Source organism: Salmo trutta, chromosome 34 (assembly GCF_901001165.1).
Source record: "Salmo trutta chromosome 34, fSalTru1.1, whole genome shotgun sequence".
NCBI classification, from domain to species: Eukaryota; Metazoa; Chordata; class Actinopteri; order Salmoniformes; family Salmonidae; genus Salmo; species Salmo trutta.
In genome coordinates this window covers 23,801,483-23,821,939 of record NC_042990.1, presented here as the reverse complement: position 1 = coordinate 23,821,939, position 20,457 = coordinate 23,801,483, and the positions used below count along the sequence as shown (strand labels likewise).

The window sequence follows — 20,457 nt, the reverse complement described above, 5'->3', positions numbered from 1 at the left end:
CTAATGCTTTATAGGGTGGGGGAGGGATGTGTGTGTGTGTGTGTGTGTGTGTGTGTGTGTGTGTGTGTGTGTGTGTGTGTGTGTGTGTGTGTGTGTGAGCTCCTTGGTATTCAGCACTGCTCATGCAGTGCAGGGAGCGAGTTTAGACAGGGACACGGCTGGGAGGGAAGGAGGCGGGCGAGAGAGTGAAAGAAAGGGAGTTAAGAGAGTGGCACAGAGAGAGGGAGGGAGAGCGAGGAGGAGTGAAAGAAAGGGAGTTAAGAGAGTGGCACAGAGAGAGGGAGGGAGAGCGAGGAGGAGTGAAAGAAAGGGAGTTAAGAGAGTGGCACAGAGAGAGGGAGGGAGAGCGAGGAGGAGTGAAAGAAAGGGAGTTAAGAGAGTGGCACAGAGAGAGGAAGGGAGAGCGAGGAGGAGTGAAAGAAAGGGAGTTAAGAGAGTGGCACAGAGAGAGGAAGGGACAAGGGGAAATAGAAAGATGACAGGAAAATAGACGCTTGATGGGATTGAGACTGGGATGAAAGAGGAGAAAGACTGGCTACATTGTTCATGAGTCCAGTCTAAAATGAATCCTGAGAGGGACTTTAAACCCTGGGGGGCAGTCATGCTTCCCCACCCACTGGATATCCACTGGTTAGTCTGCCCATGTGTGTGTGTATGGTGTGGTGTGTGTGTATTGTGTGTTTGTGAAGGGCTTTACTGTATTTGTATATTTGACTGTGTTTACATATGAAGCAGTTTGTCAACAGGCTGACTGGACAGAGTGATGTTCCTCATCTGGTGATTGGACGGAGGGGGAGGGGTTAGTCTATGGGACAACTTGGAGAGGGAGAGAGAGGGCGGGTGAGAAAGGAAGGAGTTGAGATGGAGAGGGCAGGAAGGGGGGGGACTATTAGAGATTCCACAGTAAAGTAATTACACTGAGCCCCTGATTTTTCACTTTAAAATGTATATTCCAAACAAAATACATTGATTTCAAAGTAGATCAGAACATGTGACTCTATGCACAATGGCTTCTTAACTATTTATACAGTAATACAAAAAGAGTATGTAAAAGCTGTGTAGATTCAAAGTTTGTATCTTCCTGTAAATTTGTTTTTGTAAAATCCTCAGTGGAAATTGTTTAAAGTAGTCTTTATGCATAGAGTTGTATGGTTTTTTTAAACTTCGAAATCAATGGTGTTTGTTTGGTATCCATTTTTAAGTGAGGCTCAGTGTAATTCCGTTACCATTCTATTCCGTAATTCCCATGAGACTTCACTCAGCTTGTTGATGAGAACGCCCATGGGCTAATAAAGGTCCTGTTTGGAGTTTGGTCTGTTTTTCTGTGAGAAACAGACTTCTAAAAATACCGTAATAGGCTCGATATCAACCAATCGGCCACTGACCCTGGAGCTGTGCGTCACCACCCTGCCCTCCAGCTGGTCCCAGAGCAGGAGAACGGGTCTGTAGCCTCCAGTTGAAAGTGGGCAGAACAAAGGGAAGCGGAGTTCTTGAAAGGCAACCGACTGTTTCACGCTACTGTTTTTAACTCCCCACAGTTCCGCAGCAGCCATTTGGTCAGTTGACTCCCACGAGGCACCAGGCCGGTCCAGTTGGGAAGGAGAACAAAGGCACGAGATGCTCACCGGTTTCCCGGAGGAGGCATGTCAGCCGGTGGCGGTCGCGTGCTGCTGTTAATTATCCCGATGTTTCTACTCGCGCTACAGCTCCTGGTCGGGCTCCGGTTGCCGCGAGCAGACCACGCAGGTAGCCCCGGGGCCTTTAAAGACGGGGTCGCCTTCACGGTGATCAGCATAGAACCGGAGAGAAGGAGCGCGCGCCAAACGGGATCATTGGATTTTTTACGGGATGAGACGGGAGCGAACCGCGGGTACGAAGATGAAAACGAGATGCCCATTGGCGACCGGGTGAGAGCAAACTACGAGCGCGCAAACACACACAGTTGGGACGAGGACAAGATAGGGCAGACTGACCCCCGATCAGTGACAGTGGCAGCTGTCCTGCAGCTCTAGTGATCAGTGGTCAGGGAGGAGCAGGTTTCAGCTGCTCATTTTTGTTGGTATTTCAATAATACATCCCCCATCTCTCCACTCACCCCCCTCTCCTCCTTTCCTGTCAATCCCCCATCATCATCTCCCCCTCTCTCATTTAGGATGTTTCGCTTTGGCTCTCTAATTCTCTCTCCCCTCCTAAGGCTAGCTCCTAGTCAGTCTGGTGAGTCATCATAGTCTCCTCTCCCTCCTCCTTCCTGGGTTGCCATGGTGACCACAGTGGTCTCCAAGGGTGGGGTGGGCTGTGTGCTTGTGTGTGTATATGTGTGTGTGTGTGTGTGTTAGTATGCCTCAGGCATGCATGTCACTAGCAGGGCTGGAGTCAGAGCCCTTGACCTGTCTGTACATCTCTCATACCTGAGGGGCCAACGCACACTCGCTCGCTCGCTCGGGCACACACATTCCTCTACATGATTTCTTCTTCTCCGCTCTTTGATCTCCACTCCCACTGACACCTATGGAGTATGTGTGTGTTTCATTTACATTTTATTAATTTACAAATACTGAGCTGACGTGTGTTTGAATGTTCATACTGACCGTACTATTTGTGACATAAATTGATTATGTAGTATGCATATTGGTCACAGTATGGATAGTTAGTATGGCAGAAGTTCCCGGATGTTGTACTACATTCGCCAAAATATGAAGTATACAAGCGGTGGACAATATTTCTGTGCTTTCTGGGCCCATAATGAAATTCTTCAGAAAATGGGCGTGGCTTCACAACATTTTTAGATAAAAAAATGGCGGAAAATATGCAGCAGGAGTCCGACGAGAGTGGATACAAATTCACAGCTTTAACTAATTATGACAAAATGTTAAGAAAATGTTGAGCAATGTAATAAAGTAATGCGTTTTCAAATAAGTTACGTTACACGTTATGTTGGCTGACAATTTGTTAGCTACGGTAGCCTTACGAACCGCATATCATTACAGCCGTTGCTTGTATGCAGCGATGTTATTATGTAAATCTTGGTGGGGCAAAGTCCCCCCCAATTTTTTTAGATGCATACCAGGAAAGCCACTACACAACACAATACATTAATTGCACAATAACAGTGACAAACAGTGCCCACAAACTGTTAGGGCCTACATAAAACTGTCCCAACAGCAGAGTCTCAACATCAGTCCCAACACCATGCCACCGCTACACCTGGCTATCAGTGGAGCCTCGTCTGGCTGTGAAACAGTTCATTCAGCCTCATTTACTGCCTTTAAAAAAAACATAGCTGATATGGCTGACTTGCTTAAAAAAATGTGGATTCTATGGAGATGTACAAACTATGGCATAAGCGGACGTTAAGCGGATAAGAGGCAATCCATAATTTCGATTAAGACATTAATGAGCGAGCTAGGACAGACGTAGTCAATATAACTATTTGTTCAGGACTTTTAAAATGTACAGCAACAGAATTCATAACATGGGCCTTTCTTACAGTATTCTCCCTGTACACCAAGTCAGAACCGAAAGATAAATAAAGGGGGCATATAAGCAGACAATGAAAGCTCTTACAATATTTTAATTACATTTCTCTAAAACAGGCTATGGGCTACATGTGCACCACCAAGTCAGAACAAGTCCCGTGTTGCTCAGTTGGTAGAGCATGGTGTTTGCAACGCCAGGGTTGTGGGTTCGATTCCCACGGGGGACCAATATGGATAAAAAAATGTATGCATTCACTACTGTAAGTCGCTCTGGATAAGAGCGTCTGCTAAATGACTAAAATGTAAATGTAACAGTAGGCTAAGTTATGAGGGGAAAAGGGACCAAATTATTAGGGTGAGGCACATGGGCTACTAACAACTTGCTACACAACATACACTTAGTATTACTTTCTTAGCTACAGTATACATAGCTCCCTGGAATATAACATCGTTTAAGCAGCAACATACAAGACATGTTTGGACTCACCTTGTTGTTCTGTGTTCACTTGAACAGGAAGGTGGTGCGGCGGTCCTTCTTTTGTGCAAAATTTGTCATCAAAGTCTGGCATTCTCTGGATTTATGGTGCTTTCAAGACAACTCGGAACTCGGAAAAAACAATCGAATCATGATGTTAGTGATCTTCAGTTCGGAGCTCTAGAAAGAGGCCAGAGTTCCCGACTTGCAATTCTGAGTTGGATGACCGTTCAAAACGTATTTTCCCAGTCGGAGCTAAGATTTTTTCAGAGTTCCCAGTTGTTTTGAACTCACTAAAGTCTGAGATTTCCGAGTTTCCAGTTGTTTTGAACGCAGCAGAAGTCATGCTGGATTGACAGCATGGCCTGTGTGTTCAACCTTTTCTGGCCCGTGGTGTTGCATATGAATGTTTATTCTTTTAAGCTTGGAAAAGACACCCTAAAACCCAGACTTGGACCACACACACCCACCCACTCCACTGAATATCAGGCTAGTGATTGCTTTGTAATGCTTGCAGTTAGCCACTGATTCCTTCCAAACCACTCATTGTTGAATTTGCGATTTCCATCTTGTTGTGTAATGTTTATGGCCGATTAGCACCTATACATTTTATCTAGAATTTCTCTTCATATGACAAGGATTGAAAAGGATTTGCCAGTAGATTGTCGACTTGATTCATGATGACTGCTTGTCTAGTTTGCTAGCTAAGATTTTGAAAGTATGATGTTGACATGATCAGTCCAACCAAAGCTACGGTTGATATGTGATTTGACATTTTATCTGTGGCCAATGACCTTGAGCCTTCTTGGATGGGCACTTCTAATGCAACTATGGCAGCACCCAAGGGGCTGGAATTTGAGCTCTCCCTGTGGAATTTGCAGTGACGTAGGGTCTACATGAGTGACAGAACACTGAGCCAATCATGGTGCAACTAGAGAACATTACCAACCCCTAAGCTCTGTATTTTCTGCTGGCTGCCCCACCACTACAGAAAGCACTGAGCTAGGCTGAAACACCTGCATTTTGGAGCTGCCTTAATAAAGCCACATTGCTTTCTTGAGTAACTACATTAATTTTTTTATTTTTACATTGTTTGCAAACTCATGTGACATGTATTAATGCCAAAAAAACAGGCAAAACTTTTTTTTCTTCAGCTAAACAGGTAGAGCTCAAAACAAGAGGGTGCTCTGCCCCACCTGCCCTGAATGACGGGTCACCACTGCTTGTATGTACCGGTATGTCAGTGGCGGTCTGTGCCGTTTTAAGATGGAGGGCAATGTTTGTTTTATGAGCATGGCCTTATTTCTATTACAGCCTTCTTAGATGACTGTCATCCATATTCCATTCACCCAGCTCAATGTAACATTGATAGGTTTAGACTACTACATGATACTCAAATGTTCCCTAACATGAGGTTGCTACAAACTATGAATGAAAGATTACAACGTAGGTGCACACAGGTCGAGAGAAAATGTTGTGACAGTGACACAGCCTCGCCTGCATCTAGCTGATCTAGGGTGTAATCATTAGTACGAGAGTTTGTATTGGACAAATTCAGGTATGTTTGTCCCCGTTTTTAGTTTACTTCAGTTTAAGAAACATTTCACAGAATGAATAAACCCCTGGTTACACGTTAACAGAACTGACATTTATAGCATCCACGTATTTCTTCTCACATCTATGCACTCCTCACCTTTTCCCTTCATTTCATTCTACACAGTACATTTGAAAGTGTTAAATTTAACACTGTCAGCGAGTACATATGGTCCCACTATACACAGAGTAAAAAGTACACTGATCCAAGTGTTACATTTCTAGTGGAGTGCAAAAAGAGTGCAAAAAGTTAACACTACACTGGCCGATGTTGATCAAATGTAACACTAAGAGGTAATCAACACTGAGTGTTGGTGACACTCACTAGTGTTGATCTAGGGTGACTCCTAGAGAAAATGTGTTTACTCTATTCAGTGTTAATGTGTTTACTCTTCCCCCATGTAAATGGAAATTCGATTTTGTAAAAGCACTTGGAATTTCACAATAAACTCAATCAAAGCTGTTTCAACATTCAAATATGTTTATTATGACCAAACCATAAGTCCCAGCCCTGGCTTAAACTGTTATCAAGTGAGAGTAGAATCTAGTCAAAAGAATCCCTTGCTCCATATGACATGAGCAAATCAATAGGTTTGTGGTACATGATGTTATTTACATGAAATACCTTGCATGGTGGACTTTGCTTCAAAACTTTAAATGCATGCAAATGATCATCAAAACATAAGGTTTCAAGAGCTGACCCAACCTAAAAAACATTTTCCTCTTTCAGAACAATAGCCTTCATTTTGTAAAATACTGGCATTTCAATGACTACTTCACCACATATGACCAAATCAAGATGATATTCTGTACCATGGTGCTTTACCCATTTAACTGACTAAACATTTGTGTGCCCTGAGACATTCAACTTGGCAGCAATCTCATGGCTTTCTTTCAGGTCATTGAGCCTTGACATCTTTCCTGGACCTATAGCTAGTCTATCCTGGCTGAAGGTTTCCCAATTATATGCCATGTAATTTGTGTTTCTTGGCTAAGGTCATAGTGACATTCTTAAAACTTCAGTTGCTTTTTAAAGAAATGTTTTGCCTCATAGCGCATACACCATGACTGAAGAATGGACCCAATATTCCCTGTACAACGAGATAATGTATCATGAAGTGGTGTTTCAGTAACAGATTTCTATCAGGAAACAAATACTTGAAAAGCCTATGATGTTCAGCAATGAAGTGCTTCAGATAGATAGTCATGCCCTCTGTTAGTATAGGAGAAAACACAATATTTACAATGTGTAGTAGTAACAGAAGCAGCTGCCAGTATTTATCATCTTTCTGTACCAGATCACCAAATATCAATGGCGAATTACGGAGAAGACACCAAGACTGAACAGCATTTAGACCCAAATCATTGCTCCCATCATCCAATTTGAGTGCAGGTGGACGATTCCTCCTCTCTGTGTACAGTCGTGGCCAAAAGTTTTGAGAATGACGCAAATATTGACTCTTTGCATTAACTTCAATTAATTGTCAATAAAAGCCTTTGACAGTTATGAAATACTTGTAATTATACTTCAGTGTAACATCTGACAAAAATATCTAAAGACACAAGCATCAAACTTTGTGGAAATTAATATTTGTGTCATTCTCAAAACTTTTGGCCATGACTGTATAGTCCATCTTTCAAATCAAAGTAAACTCCATCTTTAAAATTGTTCCGAGTTAAACATGCCACTTGTGTTTGGGTTCTTCAGAATTGACTGCAACGTCTGGAGAATTGGAACATAAGAAAATGTATCAGTTATGACGGTTTGATCATAAGTTCCAGTAGTTTTGTTTCTTCAGTTGTCAAATCTAACACCGAGGACTTTCTCAACTGGTTGAACTGTTCCTTATTTTTGTATAAAATAAGCATGTCGTTTTGATACTGAATTCAACAAATGTGAAAGGATTTTCAATATCCTGAAAAGAATGTATTTTTCTGACAATTGATGTGTCTTTTGAAGATATACATGTAAGAGCAGTCGCTTTAGCTTGACCCTGTATCTCTTGAACCTCTTCTGCCGTGGAAGATACAAAACTATTTACATTCTGACCTACACCTGCAGCCTGCAGTTGTGCAATAGCAGACGCACACATATCAAGTGTGTTCTTGTTAGATATTGGTACATGGTTACAACTAGAATTTGAAGGAAAATCAGCATTACTTGGCTGATCATCAACGGCTGTATTAGCATTCGTTAGCATTTGGCAGTCTCCGGATTGTGCCTTGTTCAAATGCTTCCTAAAGTCTGAAAATGGACCAAATACACGACAACAATCTGCTTGACCACATTTTAGTCTGAGTTCTACCAGGGCACATTCCATGCATGTACTTCAGATGTCTCACGAGCAAGTTGGTACTTCCATGACATAGCATGGCAAACAAAACATATCATCACTTAATCAGCATTAGTGCAGGAGTCTAGCTCTGAGCTCAGAAACCCTTGGAGTCTCCTTAACCTTCCCAATGTCTATGATGTACACAGTTGTCTTATGAAGGTGGACATGTTGCTCAGCATTGTATTGTAAGCAGTACCAAAAACAAAGTGAGTCTTGAAAAGCTCATCGAAGCACCAAGAGCGCTCGTTGACTTGCAAGGCGCTCTTGTCCAGGATGATGAAGTAAGCATGGATGCTGCTCTTCCTGGTCCCGACTGCAAGAAGATATGGTTGGCGGCTCTGGCCAATCGCATCATGGTGCTCCTGGATACTGGTTCCTGCCTGAAGACGATAAAAACAAACACTATCATTAGTACATCATAACGGCTGCAGTACTGTCTATTAATAAGAATGTCACCATCATTAGTACATCATAACGGCCGCAGTACTGTCCATTAATAAGAATGTCACCATCATTAGTACATCATAACGGCTGCAGTACTGTCTATTAATAAGAATGTCACCATCATTAGTACATCATAACGGCTGCAGTACTGTCCATTAATAAGAATGTCACCATCATTAGTACATCATAACGGCCGAGGTACTGTCCATTAATAAGAATGTCAACATCATTAGTACATCATAACGGCTGCAGTACTGTCCATTAATAAGAATGTCAACATCATTAGTACATCATAACGGCTGCAGTACTGTCCATTAATAAGAATGTCACCATCATTAGTACATCATAACGGCTGCAGTACTGTCCATTAATAAGAATGTCAACATCATTAGTACATCATAACGGCTGCAGTACTGTCCATTAATAAGAATGTCACCATCATTAGTACATCATAACGGCTGCAGTACTGTCCATTAATAAGAATGTCAACATCATTAGTACATCATAACGGCTGCAGTACTGTCCATTAATAAGAATGTCAACATCATTAGTACATCATAACGGCTGCAGTACTGTCCATTAATAAGAATGTCACCATCATTAGTACATCATAACGGCTGCAGTACTGTCCATTAATAAGAATGTCAACATCATTAGTACATCATAACGGCTGCAGTACTGTCCATTAATAAGAATGTCAACATCATTAGTACATCATAACGGCTGCAGTACTGTCCATTAATAAGAATGTCAACATCATTAGTACATCATAACGGCTGCAGTACTGTCCATTAATAAGAATGTCACCATCATTAGTACATCATAACGGCTGCAGTACTGTCCATTAATAAGAATGTCAACATCATTAGTACATCATAACGGCTGCAGTACTGTCCATTAATAAGAATGTCAACATCATTAGTACATCATAACGGCTGCAGTACTGTCCATTAATAAGAATGTCAATACAAACCTTTTGGAATATCACAAGATGCTGTTCAGCTTGGGATGCAGACATCTTGCCTGGTCTTTTGCGGCCTTGTGATGAAGGAGGAATCAAATGGAGAAGGATGGAGGAAACGTCACCTTCCCATCCTAAACAAAGAGATCCTGATTAAAATGGTACATTCCATCATCAGTGACATGAACATTTCAGAGTTATTTGAAATATAAATGATAAATTACGATCATCTAACCATCAGCATTCGTGTCAGCTCCCTCATCACCTGCAGATTCAGCCATCTGGATCAGCTCCTGAAGTTCAGCTCACTGAGTGGCCTTGCTTAGGGCCTTGCTTAGGGCCTTGCTTAGGGCCTTGCACAGCATGATGATCTTTTGCTTGAATATAGTTGGCCACCTCTCCAAAAACTTGGCTGATGTTCCCTCCAAACAGCAGCACAAAATCCTGTTCAATCTGAAACTAATAAGACAAAAACATTCCACTTTAACCTCCAAAACGAGTTTGAGTAAATCACCAGCCTACACATTAATTGAACTACTATTACTGGCCAACCTAAATTGGCATCTGGAGATTAAGCACAATTTATACAACTTAAAACTTTTTTTTTTAAAGTCTTACCAACCCTTCACATCCAGAAAGCGTGGAAATTGGGTTAGGATGGTGGAGCATTTACTCGGGTCGTGGGTCATCTTCTTCCTGTACTCAAAGGTCAATCTCATCTTCCGTTTCTTCATCAGAAGAATGCTTTATAAGAGAAATGGCCTCTCGGCACTGGTCTTCACTCAGGGTAGCCAAAGTGGATGGACTGGACTCAGTTGGCCCTCCAAAGTATAGTTGAATGGGCCGTTTTTCTGATGAAACCAAATTCCTTGATTCTATATGAGAGGTACCCTTCTCCACTATTAGGGTCGTAAAAATGTTCCTTAAGAATATGAACATGGTTACTAATCTTGAAAGAAAAAACAAATAACCACGTCCTATTTCCTCAGATACCATACCAGACGAATTAACCGCAGATGCCCTTTATCAGTCGTAATGTATACTTACATAACCATTTGCGCTGTAGGGATCCTTCAGGTATGGGAACAAGGAGACGATGCCTTGTGCAAACGTTTCTCTCACACTGCACGGTGGTGATGTCCTGACAAGAATATAATGTTATGTTTAGGTGGCAATCAGAATCTTCACAAGCAGCACTGGTCCCCAGTCAGCTAAATATCAGGAGTGATTTTTGAATCAGTATCATGCCCATCGAGTTTGATACAAGAGAAGTCTTCTACCAATAGCAGTGGATGGTCAGCAGTAGCCTAACCAATTATGTGACTGAGATACTGATACAGAAGTCATTTTTAACATTCAGCAGATATGGGAGCAAGTAATGCTCAACAATTTTCATAATGAATCTTTCCTTTAAACTTACCCATGAGTCTCTGTCATTGCCGAAACAAGAATGTTGATCATCTTTCGTCTAGCTTTTAGTTTTGGAGTATTCCTTGATGACAACCTCTCCACCAGGCTTTTTCTTCAGTATGCTCTCTATTAGCTGTAAAAAAAAACTAAAAAAAACAGCAGTGTGAAATCCATTTTATGACAAGTTAATTGAAGAATGAATTACAAACTTACATTTTTTGCTTCATCATCAGATCTTTGACACTTCCGTGAGGGGCTTCCATCCTCGCTCAAAATGATTGTATCCGACTCATGGTCTGAACCACCCATCATAGAACTGGCAGAGACAGGACTCATCAGGGAAGATTCTGAAATACACAAAGACAACAATACAGGCATGTCAAATGTATGGTTATATTGAAAGTGATGCCACAAGTAACCAAGACTTGAAAACCAGCACATACCTTTAGCATCATTGTTCAGTGTGAGCTTGAAAACACCAAGATCTAGCCGTGTCACCACCTCCTCAAACCCATCCCCATTAACTTCAGTTCCAGACCCATCATACAGCTTTACCTCTGATAAACTAGTAACTTTCCTCAAATTTCAGGAAAGCTGTGACAAACATTAAGACAACAACCTACAATTAGAATTGCAATTGTAATGGTACGAGTAATCAGACTGACTTGTATGAAAACAATACATTTATTTCCAATCAAAAAGGTTTAAGTGTCAGGTTAGTGATCTTGCCATATTTTTGTTCACCATTGAATTTCACCCTGATCAGCATGACTAGGTCTGAAAGCAGTTAGGAGATAAGGCCAGCATGGATGAAAAGCATTACATTTGTATTTCAAATCATTATACATTATATCACGATGACTACAAACATTTCACCAATACTCCTTTACTTAAGTAATGATCATTTCAAAGTATATTTTGAACATATTGGATCATGACCACAACTTTTCTGATATTACTTGAAGCAGGTCCCAAACTACAGCAGACAGACTATTCAACTCACATTCACTGTCCCAAAATATGGACACGGCCTAATTAGTCCAGTAAAATCCACTCATAATTCCAGCTAGTCACTAATATTATGTTGTCATGTTCTAGGAGCAGTCTTACAAGACCGCCAAAATGAACTGGTTACAGAGCGAGTGCGAAACGCAGTTAGCTAGGTGCCGATGCAATGGCCACAATATTTAAAAGCATCACGCACAAGTGGAAAATGTAGTTATAATTTGGCTAAATAAACAACTCACCTTAGATTAGTCCTCAATATATACAGTTGAAGTCGGAAGTTTACATACACCTTTGCCATATACATTTAAACTCAGTTTTTCACAATTCCTGACATTTAATCCTAGTAAAAATTCCCTGTCTTAGGTCAATTAGGATCACCACTTTATTTTAAGAATGTGAAATGTCAGAATAATAGTAGAGAGAATGATTTATTTCAGCTTTTATTTCTTTCATCACATTCCCAGTGGGTCAGAAGTTTACATTCACTCAATTAGTATTTGGTAGCATCGCCTTTAAACTGTTTAACGTGGGTCAAATGTTTCGGGTAGCCTTCCACAAGCTTCCCACAATAAGTTGGGTGCATTTTGGCCCATTCCTCCTGACAGAGCTGGTGTAACTGAGTCAGGTTTGTAGGCTTCCTTGCTCACACACTTTTTCAGTTCTGCCCACAAATTTTCTATGGGATTGAGGTCAGGGCTTTGTGATGGCCACTCCAATACCTTGACTTTGTTGTCCTTAAACCATTTTGCAAGTATGCTTGGGGTCATTGTCCATTTGGAAGACCCATTTGCGACCAAGCTTTAACTTCCTGACTGATGTCTTGAGATGTTGCTTCAATATATCCACATCATTTTCCTGCCTCATGATTCCATCTATTTTGTGAAGTGCACCAGTCCCTCCTGCAGCAAAGCACCCCCACAACATGATGCTGCCACCCCCGTGCTTCACGGTTGGGATAGTGTTCTTCAGCTTGCAAGCCTCCCCCTTTTTCCTCCAAACATAACAATGGTCATTATGGCCAAACAGTTCTATTTTTGTTTCATCAGACCAGAGGACATTTCTCCAAAAAGTACGATCTTTGTCCCCATGTGCAGTTGCAAACCGTAGTCTGGCTTTTCCTTGCTGAGCAGCCTTTCAAATTATGTCGATATAGGACTCGTTTTACTGTGGATATAGATACTTTTGTACCTGTTTTCTCCAGCAGCTTCTTAAGGTCCTTTGCTGTTGTTCTGGGATTGATTTGCACTTTTCACACCAAAGTCCGTTCATCTCTAGGAGACAGAATGTGTCTTCTTCCTGAGCGGTATGACGGCTGCGTGGTCCCATGGTGTTTATACTTGCATACTATTGTTTGTAAAGATGAACGTGGTACCTTCAGGCGTTTGGAAATTGCTCCCAAGGATGAACCAGACTTGTGGAGGTCTACAATTTTTTTTCTGAGGTCTTGGCTGATTTATTTTCCCATGATGTCAAGCAAAGAGGCACTTAGTTTGAAGGTAGGCCTTGAAATACATCCACAGGTACACCTCCAATTGACTCAAATTATGTCAATTAGCCTATCAGAAGCTTCTAAAGCCATGACAATTTTCTGGAATTTTCCAACCTGTTTAAAAGGCACAGTCAACTTAGTGTATATAAACTTCTGACCCACTGGAATTGTGATACAGTGAATTATAAAAGTGAAAATCTGTCTGTAAACAATTGTTGCAAAAATGACTTGTGTCATGCACAAAGTAGATGTCCTAACCGACTTGCCAAAACTATTGTTTGTTAACAAGAAATTTGGGGAGTGGTTGAAAAACAAGTTTTAATGACTCCAACCTAAGTGTATGTAAACGTCCGAGTTCAACTGTAAGTATTCAGACCCTTTACTATGAGACTCGAAATTGAGCTCAGGTGCATCTTGTTTCCATTGATCATCCTTGAGATGTTTCTACAACTTGAGTGGAGTCCACCTATGGTAAATTAAATTGATTGGACATGATTTGGAAACGCACACACCAGTCTACATAAGGTCACACTGTTGACAGTGCATGTCAGAGCAAAAACCAAGCCATAAGGAATTGTCTGTTTTGTGAGGCACAGATCTAAGGAAGGGTACCCAAAAATGTTGGGAGCATTGAAGGTCCCCAAGAACTCAGTGACCTCCATCATTCTTAAATGGAAGAAGTTTGGAACCACCAAGATTCTTCCTAGAGCTGGCCACCTGGGCAAATGGAGCAATCAGGGGAGAAGGGCCTTGGTCAGTGAGGTGACCAAGAATCCGATGGTCATTCTGACAAAGCTCCAGAGTTCCTCTGTGGGGATGGGAGAGCCTTCCAGAAGGACAACCATCTCTGCAGGACTCCACCAATCAGGGTTTTATGGTAAAGTGGCCAGACGGTAGCCATTCCTCAGTAAAAGGCACACCAGCCCGCTTTGAGTTTGCCAAAAGGCACCTAAAGGACTCTCAGACCATGAGAAACAAGATTCTCTGGTCTGATGAAACCAAGATTGAACTCTTTGCCTGAATGCCAAGCGTCACGTCTGGAGGAAACCTGGCACCGTCCCTACGGTGAAGCATGGTGGTGGCAGCATCATGCTGTGGGATGTTTTTCAGCGGCAGGAACTGGGAGACTAGTCAGGATCAAGGGAAAGATGAATGAAGCAAAGTACAGAGAGATCCTTAATGAAAACATGCTCCAGAGTGATCAGGACCTCAGACTGGGGTGAAGGTTCACCTTCCAACAGGACAACAACCCTATGTACACAGCCAAGACAACGCAGGAGTGGCTTCGGGACAAGTCTCTGAATGTTCTTGAGTGGCCCAGCCAAAGCCCGGACTTGAACCCGATCTCACATCTCTGGAGAGACCTGAAAATAGCTGTGCAGCGATGCTTCCCATCCAACCTGACAGAACTTGAGAGGATCTGCAGAGAGGGATGGGAGGAAGTCCCCAAATACAGGTGTGCCAAGCTTGTAGAGTCATACCCAAGAAGACTCGCAGCTGTAATCGCTACCAAAGGTGCTTCAAAATACTGAGTAAAGAGTATGAATACTTATGTAAATGTGATCAGTTTTTTTTTTTATATACATTTGCTAAAATTTCTAAAACCTAGTTTTTGCTTTGTCATTATGGGGTATTGTGTGTAGATTGATGAGGGAAAAAAACAATTAAATACATTTTAGAATAAGGCTGTAACTTAACAAAATGTGGAAAAGTCAAGGGGTCTGAATACTTTCCGAATGCACTGTAAGCGGTATAGTCATTGTGCGTTCTCAATGGACATTTTTTATGAAGTCGTAAGATGTCTAGCTAGTAATTTGTTAGGTATGCTAACAAGCTAGCAAGAAGTTGCATAGCAACAGCATCAACTTCCTGTAGACCGGTCGAAGCGCTAGTACACTCAACTGAAAGTATACTGTTCGTTTACAGTATACTAAAATGAACTAATAGCATGTAGTATATACTCATTAAGTATGTAGTATACAGTATGTTAGTATGGGTATTCGAACACAGCTTATGTGTGTTTGTGATTGCGAGTGGTGTGCATGTGTTACCCTGCTGACACGTGTCTACCCACAGGAGAGAGGTAGAGGGTTTGAGCTGCAGCAGTGGGCATCAGGTGAGCCCTCCTTCACTGCAGAGCTGGAACGTGTCATCGCCTACATTACCACACCACAGGTACATAACCATGCCCACTTTACACCTTGGCCCACACATCATAAATAATTCAGATAGAAATGCACTGTATAGAACAGACCTGGGGCCGTAGTCATGAAGCGTCTTAGAGTAGGAATGCTGATCTAGGATCAGGTCCCTCCTGTCCACAATCTTTTTCATTATACACTGCTCAAAAAAATAAAGGGAACACTAAAATAACACATCCTAGATCTGAATGAATGAAATAATCTTATTAAATACTTTTTTCTTTACATAGTTGAATGTGCTGACAACAAAATCACACAAAAATAATCAACGGAAATCCAATTTATCAACCCATGGAGGTCTGGATTTGGAGTCACACAAAATTAAAGTGGAAAACCACACTACAGGCTGATCCAACTTTGATGTAATGTCCTTAAAACAAGTCAAAATGAGGCTCAGTAGTGTGTGTGGCCTCCACGTGCCTGTATGTCCTCCCTACAACGCCTGGGCATGCTCCTGATGAGGTGGCGGATGGTCTCCTGAGGGATTTCCTCCCGGACCTGGACTAAAGCATCCGCCAACTCCTGGACAGTCTGTGCTGCAACGTGGCGTTGGTGGATGGAGCGAGACATGATGTCCCAGATGTGCTCAATTGGATTCAGGTCTGGGGAACGGGCGGGCTAGTCCATAGCATCAATGCCTTCCTCTTGCAGGAACTGCTGACACACTCCAGCCATATGAGGTCTAGCATTGTCTTGCATTAGGAGGAACCCAGGGCCAACCGCACCAGCATATGGTCTCACAAGGGGTCTGAGGATCTCATCTCGGTACCTAATGGCAGTCAGGCTACCTCTGGCGAGCACATGGAGGGCTGTGCGGCCCCCCAAAGAAATGCCACCCTACACCATGACTGACCCACCGCCAAACCGGTCATGCTGGAGGATGTTGCAGGCAGCAGAACGTTCTCCACGGCGTCTCCAGACTGTCACATGTGCTCAGTGTGAACCTGCTTTCATCTGTGAAGAGCACAGGGCGCCAGTGGCGAATTTGCCAATCTTGGGGTTCTCTGGCAAATGCCAAACGTCCTGCACGGTGTTGGGCTGTAAGCACAACCCCCACCTGTGGACGTCGGGCCCTCATACCACCCTCATGGAGTCTGTTTCTGACCGTTTGAGCAAACACATGCACATTTGTGGCCTGCTGGAGGTCATTTTGCAGGGCTCTGGCAGTGCTCCTCCTGCTCCTCCTTGCACAAAGGCGGAGGTAGCGGTCCTGCTGCTGGGTTGTTGCCCTCCTACGGCCTCCTCCATGTCTCCTGATGTACTGGCCTGTCTCCTGGTAGCGCCTCCATGCTCTGGACACTACGCTGACAGACACAGCAAACCTTCTTGCCACAGCTCGCATTGATGTGCCATCCTGGATGAGCTGCACTACCTGAGCCACTTGTGTGGGTTGTAGACTCCGTCTCATGCTACCACTAGAGTGAAAGCACCGCCAGCATTCAAAAGTGACCAAAACATCAGCTAGGAAGCATAGGAACTGAGAAGTGGTCTGTGGTTACCACCTGCAGAACCACTCCTTTATTGGGGGTGTCTTGCTAATTGCCTATAATTTCCACCTGTTGTCTATTCCATTTGCACAACAGCATGTGAAATTTATTGTCAATCAGTGTTGCTTCCTAAGTGGACAGTTTGATTTCACAGAAGTGTGATTGACTTGGAGTTACATTGTGTTGTTTAAGTGTTCCCTTTATTTTTTTGAGCAGTATATAATATTTTTCATTATAAAACTGATCCTAGATCAGACCTGGGTTTCAAATACTTGCAACATTTTATCAACTACGTGTGCCTGTGAGCTTGCCTGGCTTAATAAACCAATAACAAAACTCCTAAAACGGCGAACCCTGCCTGTCTGGCACTCCAGGCAGACTCAAGCAAACACTCAAAGTATTAGAAATGATTGTTCAAATACTTGAACCCAGGTATGTCCTAGATCAGAACTCCTACTTTGTGAGGCTTGACACATACAGCCTAGGTTCTGAGGTATTTCATCATATTTCAAAGACGCTAGGGTCAGTGAGTAATGACAGTGTGGTATTTGAGACCAGACACTTAACATGTCAATGTTAACCATCGTAAATGTTTGACCTAAAAACCTCTGACCCAGGGAGAGCAACACGTGAGAGGTCAGTGGAAAAAAGCCCCCTAAAAAGCAGATTAGGGGTGACAGGCTGCATTTTTCCCAACATCCCCTCTCTCGCTCAGACAGGAAGTCTGTGTCACATGACTTCCTCTAGGCCTAATGATGACTCAGCACTTCCATTCCTCCTCCAGCCAGGCCCCTCATTACTCTGTCCTGTCCCCCTGCAGGTTAACTGTTCCCGGGTGCTTCTACCAGGTGAGTCCCAGGCTTCACAGGCCTCTGGAGCTCTCTGGCTGCTGTGTGTGGAGGGCTGGAGCCTGCCAAGCCAGGGTCCTCCGTGTGTAGCATACTCTTTCAGGTGTGTATATGTGTGTCTATGTAAACGTGCCACTGGAACTTCAATACAATATAGCCTATTCTATAGCAATGTGAACCAAACAGTTTGTTACCATCATTCTACAATATCATCATGGGCTCCCGAGTGGCACAGCATCTGTGTGAGAGGTGCCACTGTAGTCCCTGGTTCGAATCCAGACTGCATCACATCCGGCCGTGATTGGGAGTCGCATAGGGTGGTGCACAATTGGCCCAGCGTCGTCCAGGTTTGGCCGGGGTAGGCCGTCATTGTAAATAAGAATTTGATCTTAACCGACTTGCCTAGTTAAATAAAGGGGCTGTACATCCTGTATAAACAAGCTCACTTCCTTAAATAAACATGCTCCCTCCCCCAAACTTGTACAAGTAGTTAATAATGTAAAACAGTTTTAAACAAATTATAATCTCTTCCTCATTCAAATATCTCTCTTATCTACAACTCTCTCTCTCCATCTGTCTCTGTGTGTAGTATGGATGAGGGTGATACAGGGTTTCTAGAGGCTCTCTCAAAGGCCTGTGATGTCCACAGATTTGACCCCAGTGGTCAGCATGGTGACAGAGCCAGCAGTGGTTACCGTGACGATGGTTTCGGTGGGTTCCGACAGTATCGGGCGTGGCTGGACTGGCGAGCAGCGAGAGGACGCAAGCAGAAGAAGAAGGGGGTTCTGTGTAGCGGGTCCCGGACACTCAAGGACATCATGGAGACTCTGGGACATCACACGGTAAAAGCCGATTTATGGTCAATCCGTGTTCTGCAGTGGCCATACAGCATTTACGGCAATGCGGCCTCTGCAGAAGTCAGAGCATTCATAGTTCTTGCGCATCGGGGAGCTGTCATACTCACCCAATAAATCAGTCTGCACCACTTCAAACGCACCCCTCATAGTGATTCAGGTCTAATCTCTATAGCCATCTAGCTACACTGAACAAAAATAGAAACGCAACATGTAAAGTGTTGGTCCCATGTTTCATGAGCTGAAATAAAAGATCCCAGAAATGTGATACTCACAAAAAGCTTATGTTTACATCCCTGTTAGTGAGCATTTCTCCTTTGCCAAGATAATCCATCCCCCTGACAGGTGTGGCATGTCAAGAAGCTGATTAAACAGCATGATCATTACACAGGTGCACCTTGTCCTGGGGACAATAAAAGGCCACTCTAAAATGTGCAGTATTGTCAAACAACACAATGCCACAGATGTTTCAAGTTGAGGGAGCGTGCAATTGGCAAACTGACTGCAGGAATGTCCACCAGAGCTGTTGCAGTCCAACCGGCCTTTACAACCGCAGACCACGTGTATGGTGTTGTGGGGCGAGCGGTTTGCTGATGTCAACATTGTGAACAAAGTGCCCCATGGTGGCGGTGGGGTTATGGTGTGGGTAGGCATAAGCTACAGACAATGAACACAATTGTATTTTATCTATGGCAATTTGAATGCACAGAGATACTGTGACGAGATTCTGAGGCCCATTGTCCTGCCATTCATCTGCCGCCATCAGCTCATGTTTCAGCATGATAATGCACGGACCCATTTCGCAAGGATCTGTACACAATTTCTGGAAGCTGAAAAGGTCTGTTCTTCCATGGCCTGCATACTCACCAGACATGTCACCCATTGAGTACGTTTGGGATGTTCTGGATCGACATGTACGACAGCGTATTCCAGTTCCTGCCAATATCCAGCAACTTCGCACAGCCATTGAACAACATTTCACAGCCCACAATCAACTGCCTGATCAACTCTATGTGAAGGAGATGTGTAGCGCTGCATGAGGCAAATGGTGGTCACACCAGATACTGACTGTTTTTCTGATCCACGCCCTACCTAGAGTAGTTCATTGTGCGCTAATCCAGAGCCCAACATCTGCATTCCATTGACGTCTTTACCACATCTAACCCCATTACCTTCCCATTCAAATTTTTTTGGGTGAACTTGTCCTGATAGCCTTTCGTCAAAGTTCTGCATGTTTGTTGTGAAGGAAGTTGTCAAGGAAGTGAGCTTGTTTATACAGGATGTACAGCCCCTACCTACCATCAACCAATCATGTCAATGCGGAGCTATACAGCACTATGCGAAGCATTACATTTTGGAGGTGCACGGATCACCGTACGGAACTCGATTTGGTCTCCGCAGTCCTCCAGAGGCTACGCAATTGCGTCACACCCTCCGGACCACATTGCCAGATCAAGCATAAGTCGTATTTTTGTATTTATTTTTTCAAACAGGCACACACCAACACATACATTAACTCACACTACAGTACACAACAGATATACACATGTAACATTCACAGTACTCACAGACAGAGTTGCATGCACTCCCGTTTCCATGGCAACAGGGATGAGCTGACCCTGGCTACCATAGCAACAGGGAATCACACCACTGCTGCAGTTACACACTGCAACCACTGGAGGGGAGTGAAATTCACTTTCTTCTCCCAAATGGATCCCACTAGCCCATCGTTTCCCAACTCGGTCCTCGGGACCCCAAGAGGTGCATGTTTTGGATTTTTCCCTAACACTACACAGCTGATTCAAATGTTCAAAGCTTAATGATTAGTTGATTATTTGAATCAGCTGTGTAGTGCTAAGGCAAAAACCAAAACGT

The 20,457-nt window shown here is 43.2% G+C and overlaps 1 protein-coding gene and 1 long non-coding RNA gene across 10 annotated transcripts in view; one reads left to right on the top strand and one right to left on the bottom strand.

Moving 5' to 3' along the window:
• Positions 1 to 1,146: 1,146 nt before the first annotated feature.
• The window catches only part of LOC115173849 (methyltransferase-like protein 24), a 20,928-nt gene continuing 1,617 nt past the window's right edge, over positions 1,147 to 20,457 (top strand). Inside the window, exons 1-4 of one of the 3 annotated variants that reach the window (XM_029732295.1) lie at positions 1,152 to 1,907; positions 15,269 to 15,367; positions 17,701 to 17,831; positions 18,318 to 18,570. In XM_029732295.1, the coding sequence (XP_029588155.1) occupies positions 1,644 to 1,907; positions 15,269 to 15,367; positions 17,701 to 17,831; positions 18,318 to 18,570 (747 nt within the window). In that variant the 5' untranslated portion in view covers positions 1,152 to 1,643. Of the gene's footprint in view, positions 1,908 to 15,268; positions 15,368 to 17,700; positions 17,832 to 18,317; positions 18,571 to 20,457 lie in introns of all 3 variants that reach the window. The other 2 variants (XM_029732297.1, XM_029732298.1) reach the window with 2 other exon arrangements.
• The window catches only part of LOC115173850 (uncharacterized), a 16,681-nt gene continuing 3,457 nt past the window's right edge, over positions 7,234 to 20,457 (bottom strand). The window contains exons 3-8 of one of the 7 annotated variants that reach the window (XR_003871677.1): positions 10,706 to 11,042; positions 10,333 to 10,426; positions 9,904 to 10,184; positions 9,551 to 9,744; positions 9,298 to 9,419; positions 7,234 to 8,260 (exon numbers count right to left, since the gene is read on the bottom strand). This is a non-coding gene — a long non-coding RNA (uncharacterized LOC115173850). Of the gene's footprint in view, positions 8,261 to 9,297; positions 9,420 to 9,520; positions 9,745 to 9,903; positions 10,427 to 10,705; positions 11,043 to 20,457 lie in introns of all 7 variants that reach the window. The other 6 variants (XR_003871676.1, XR_003871678.1, XR_003871679.1 and 3 more) reach the window with 6 other exon arrangements.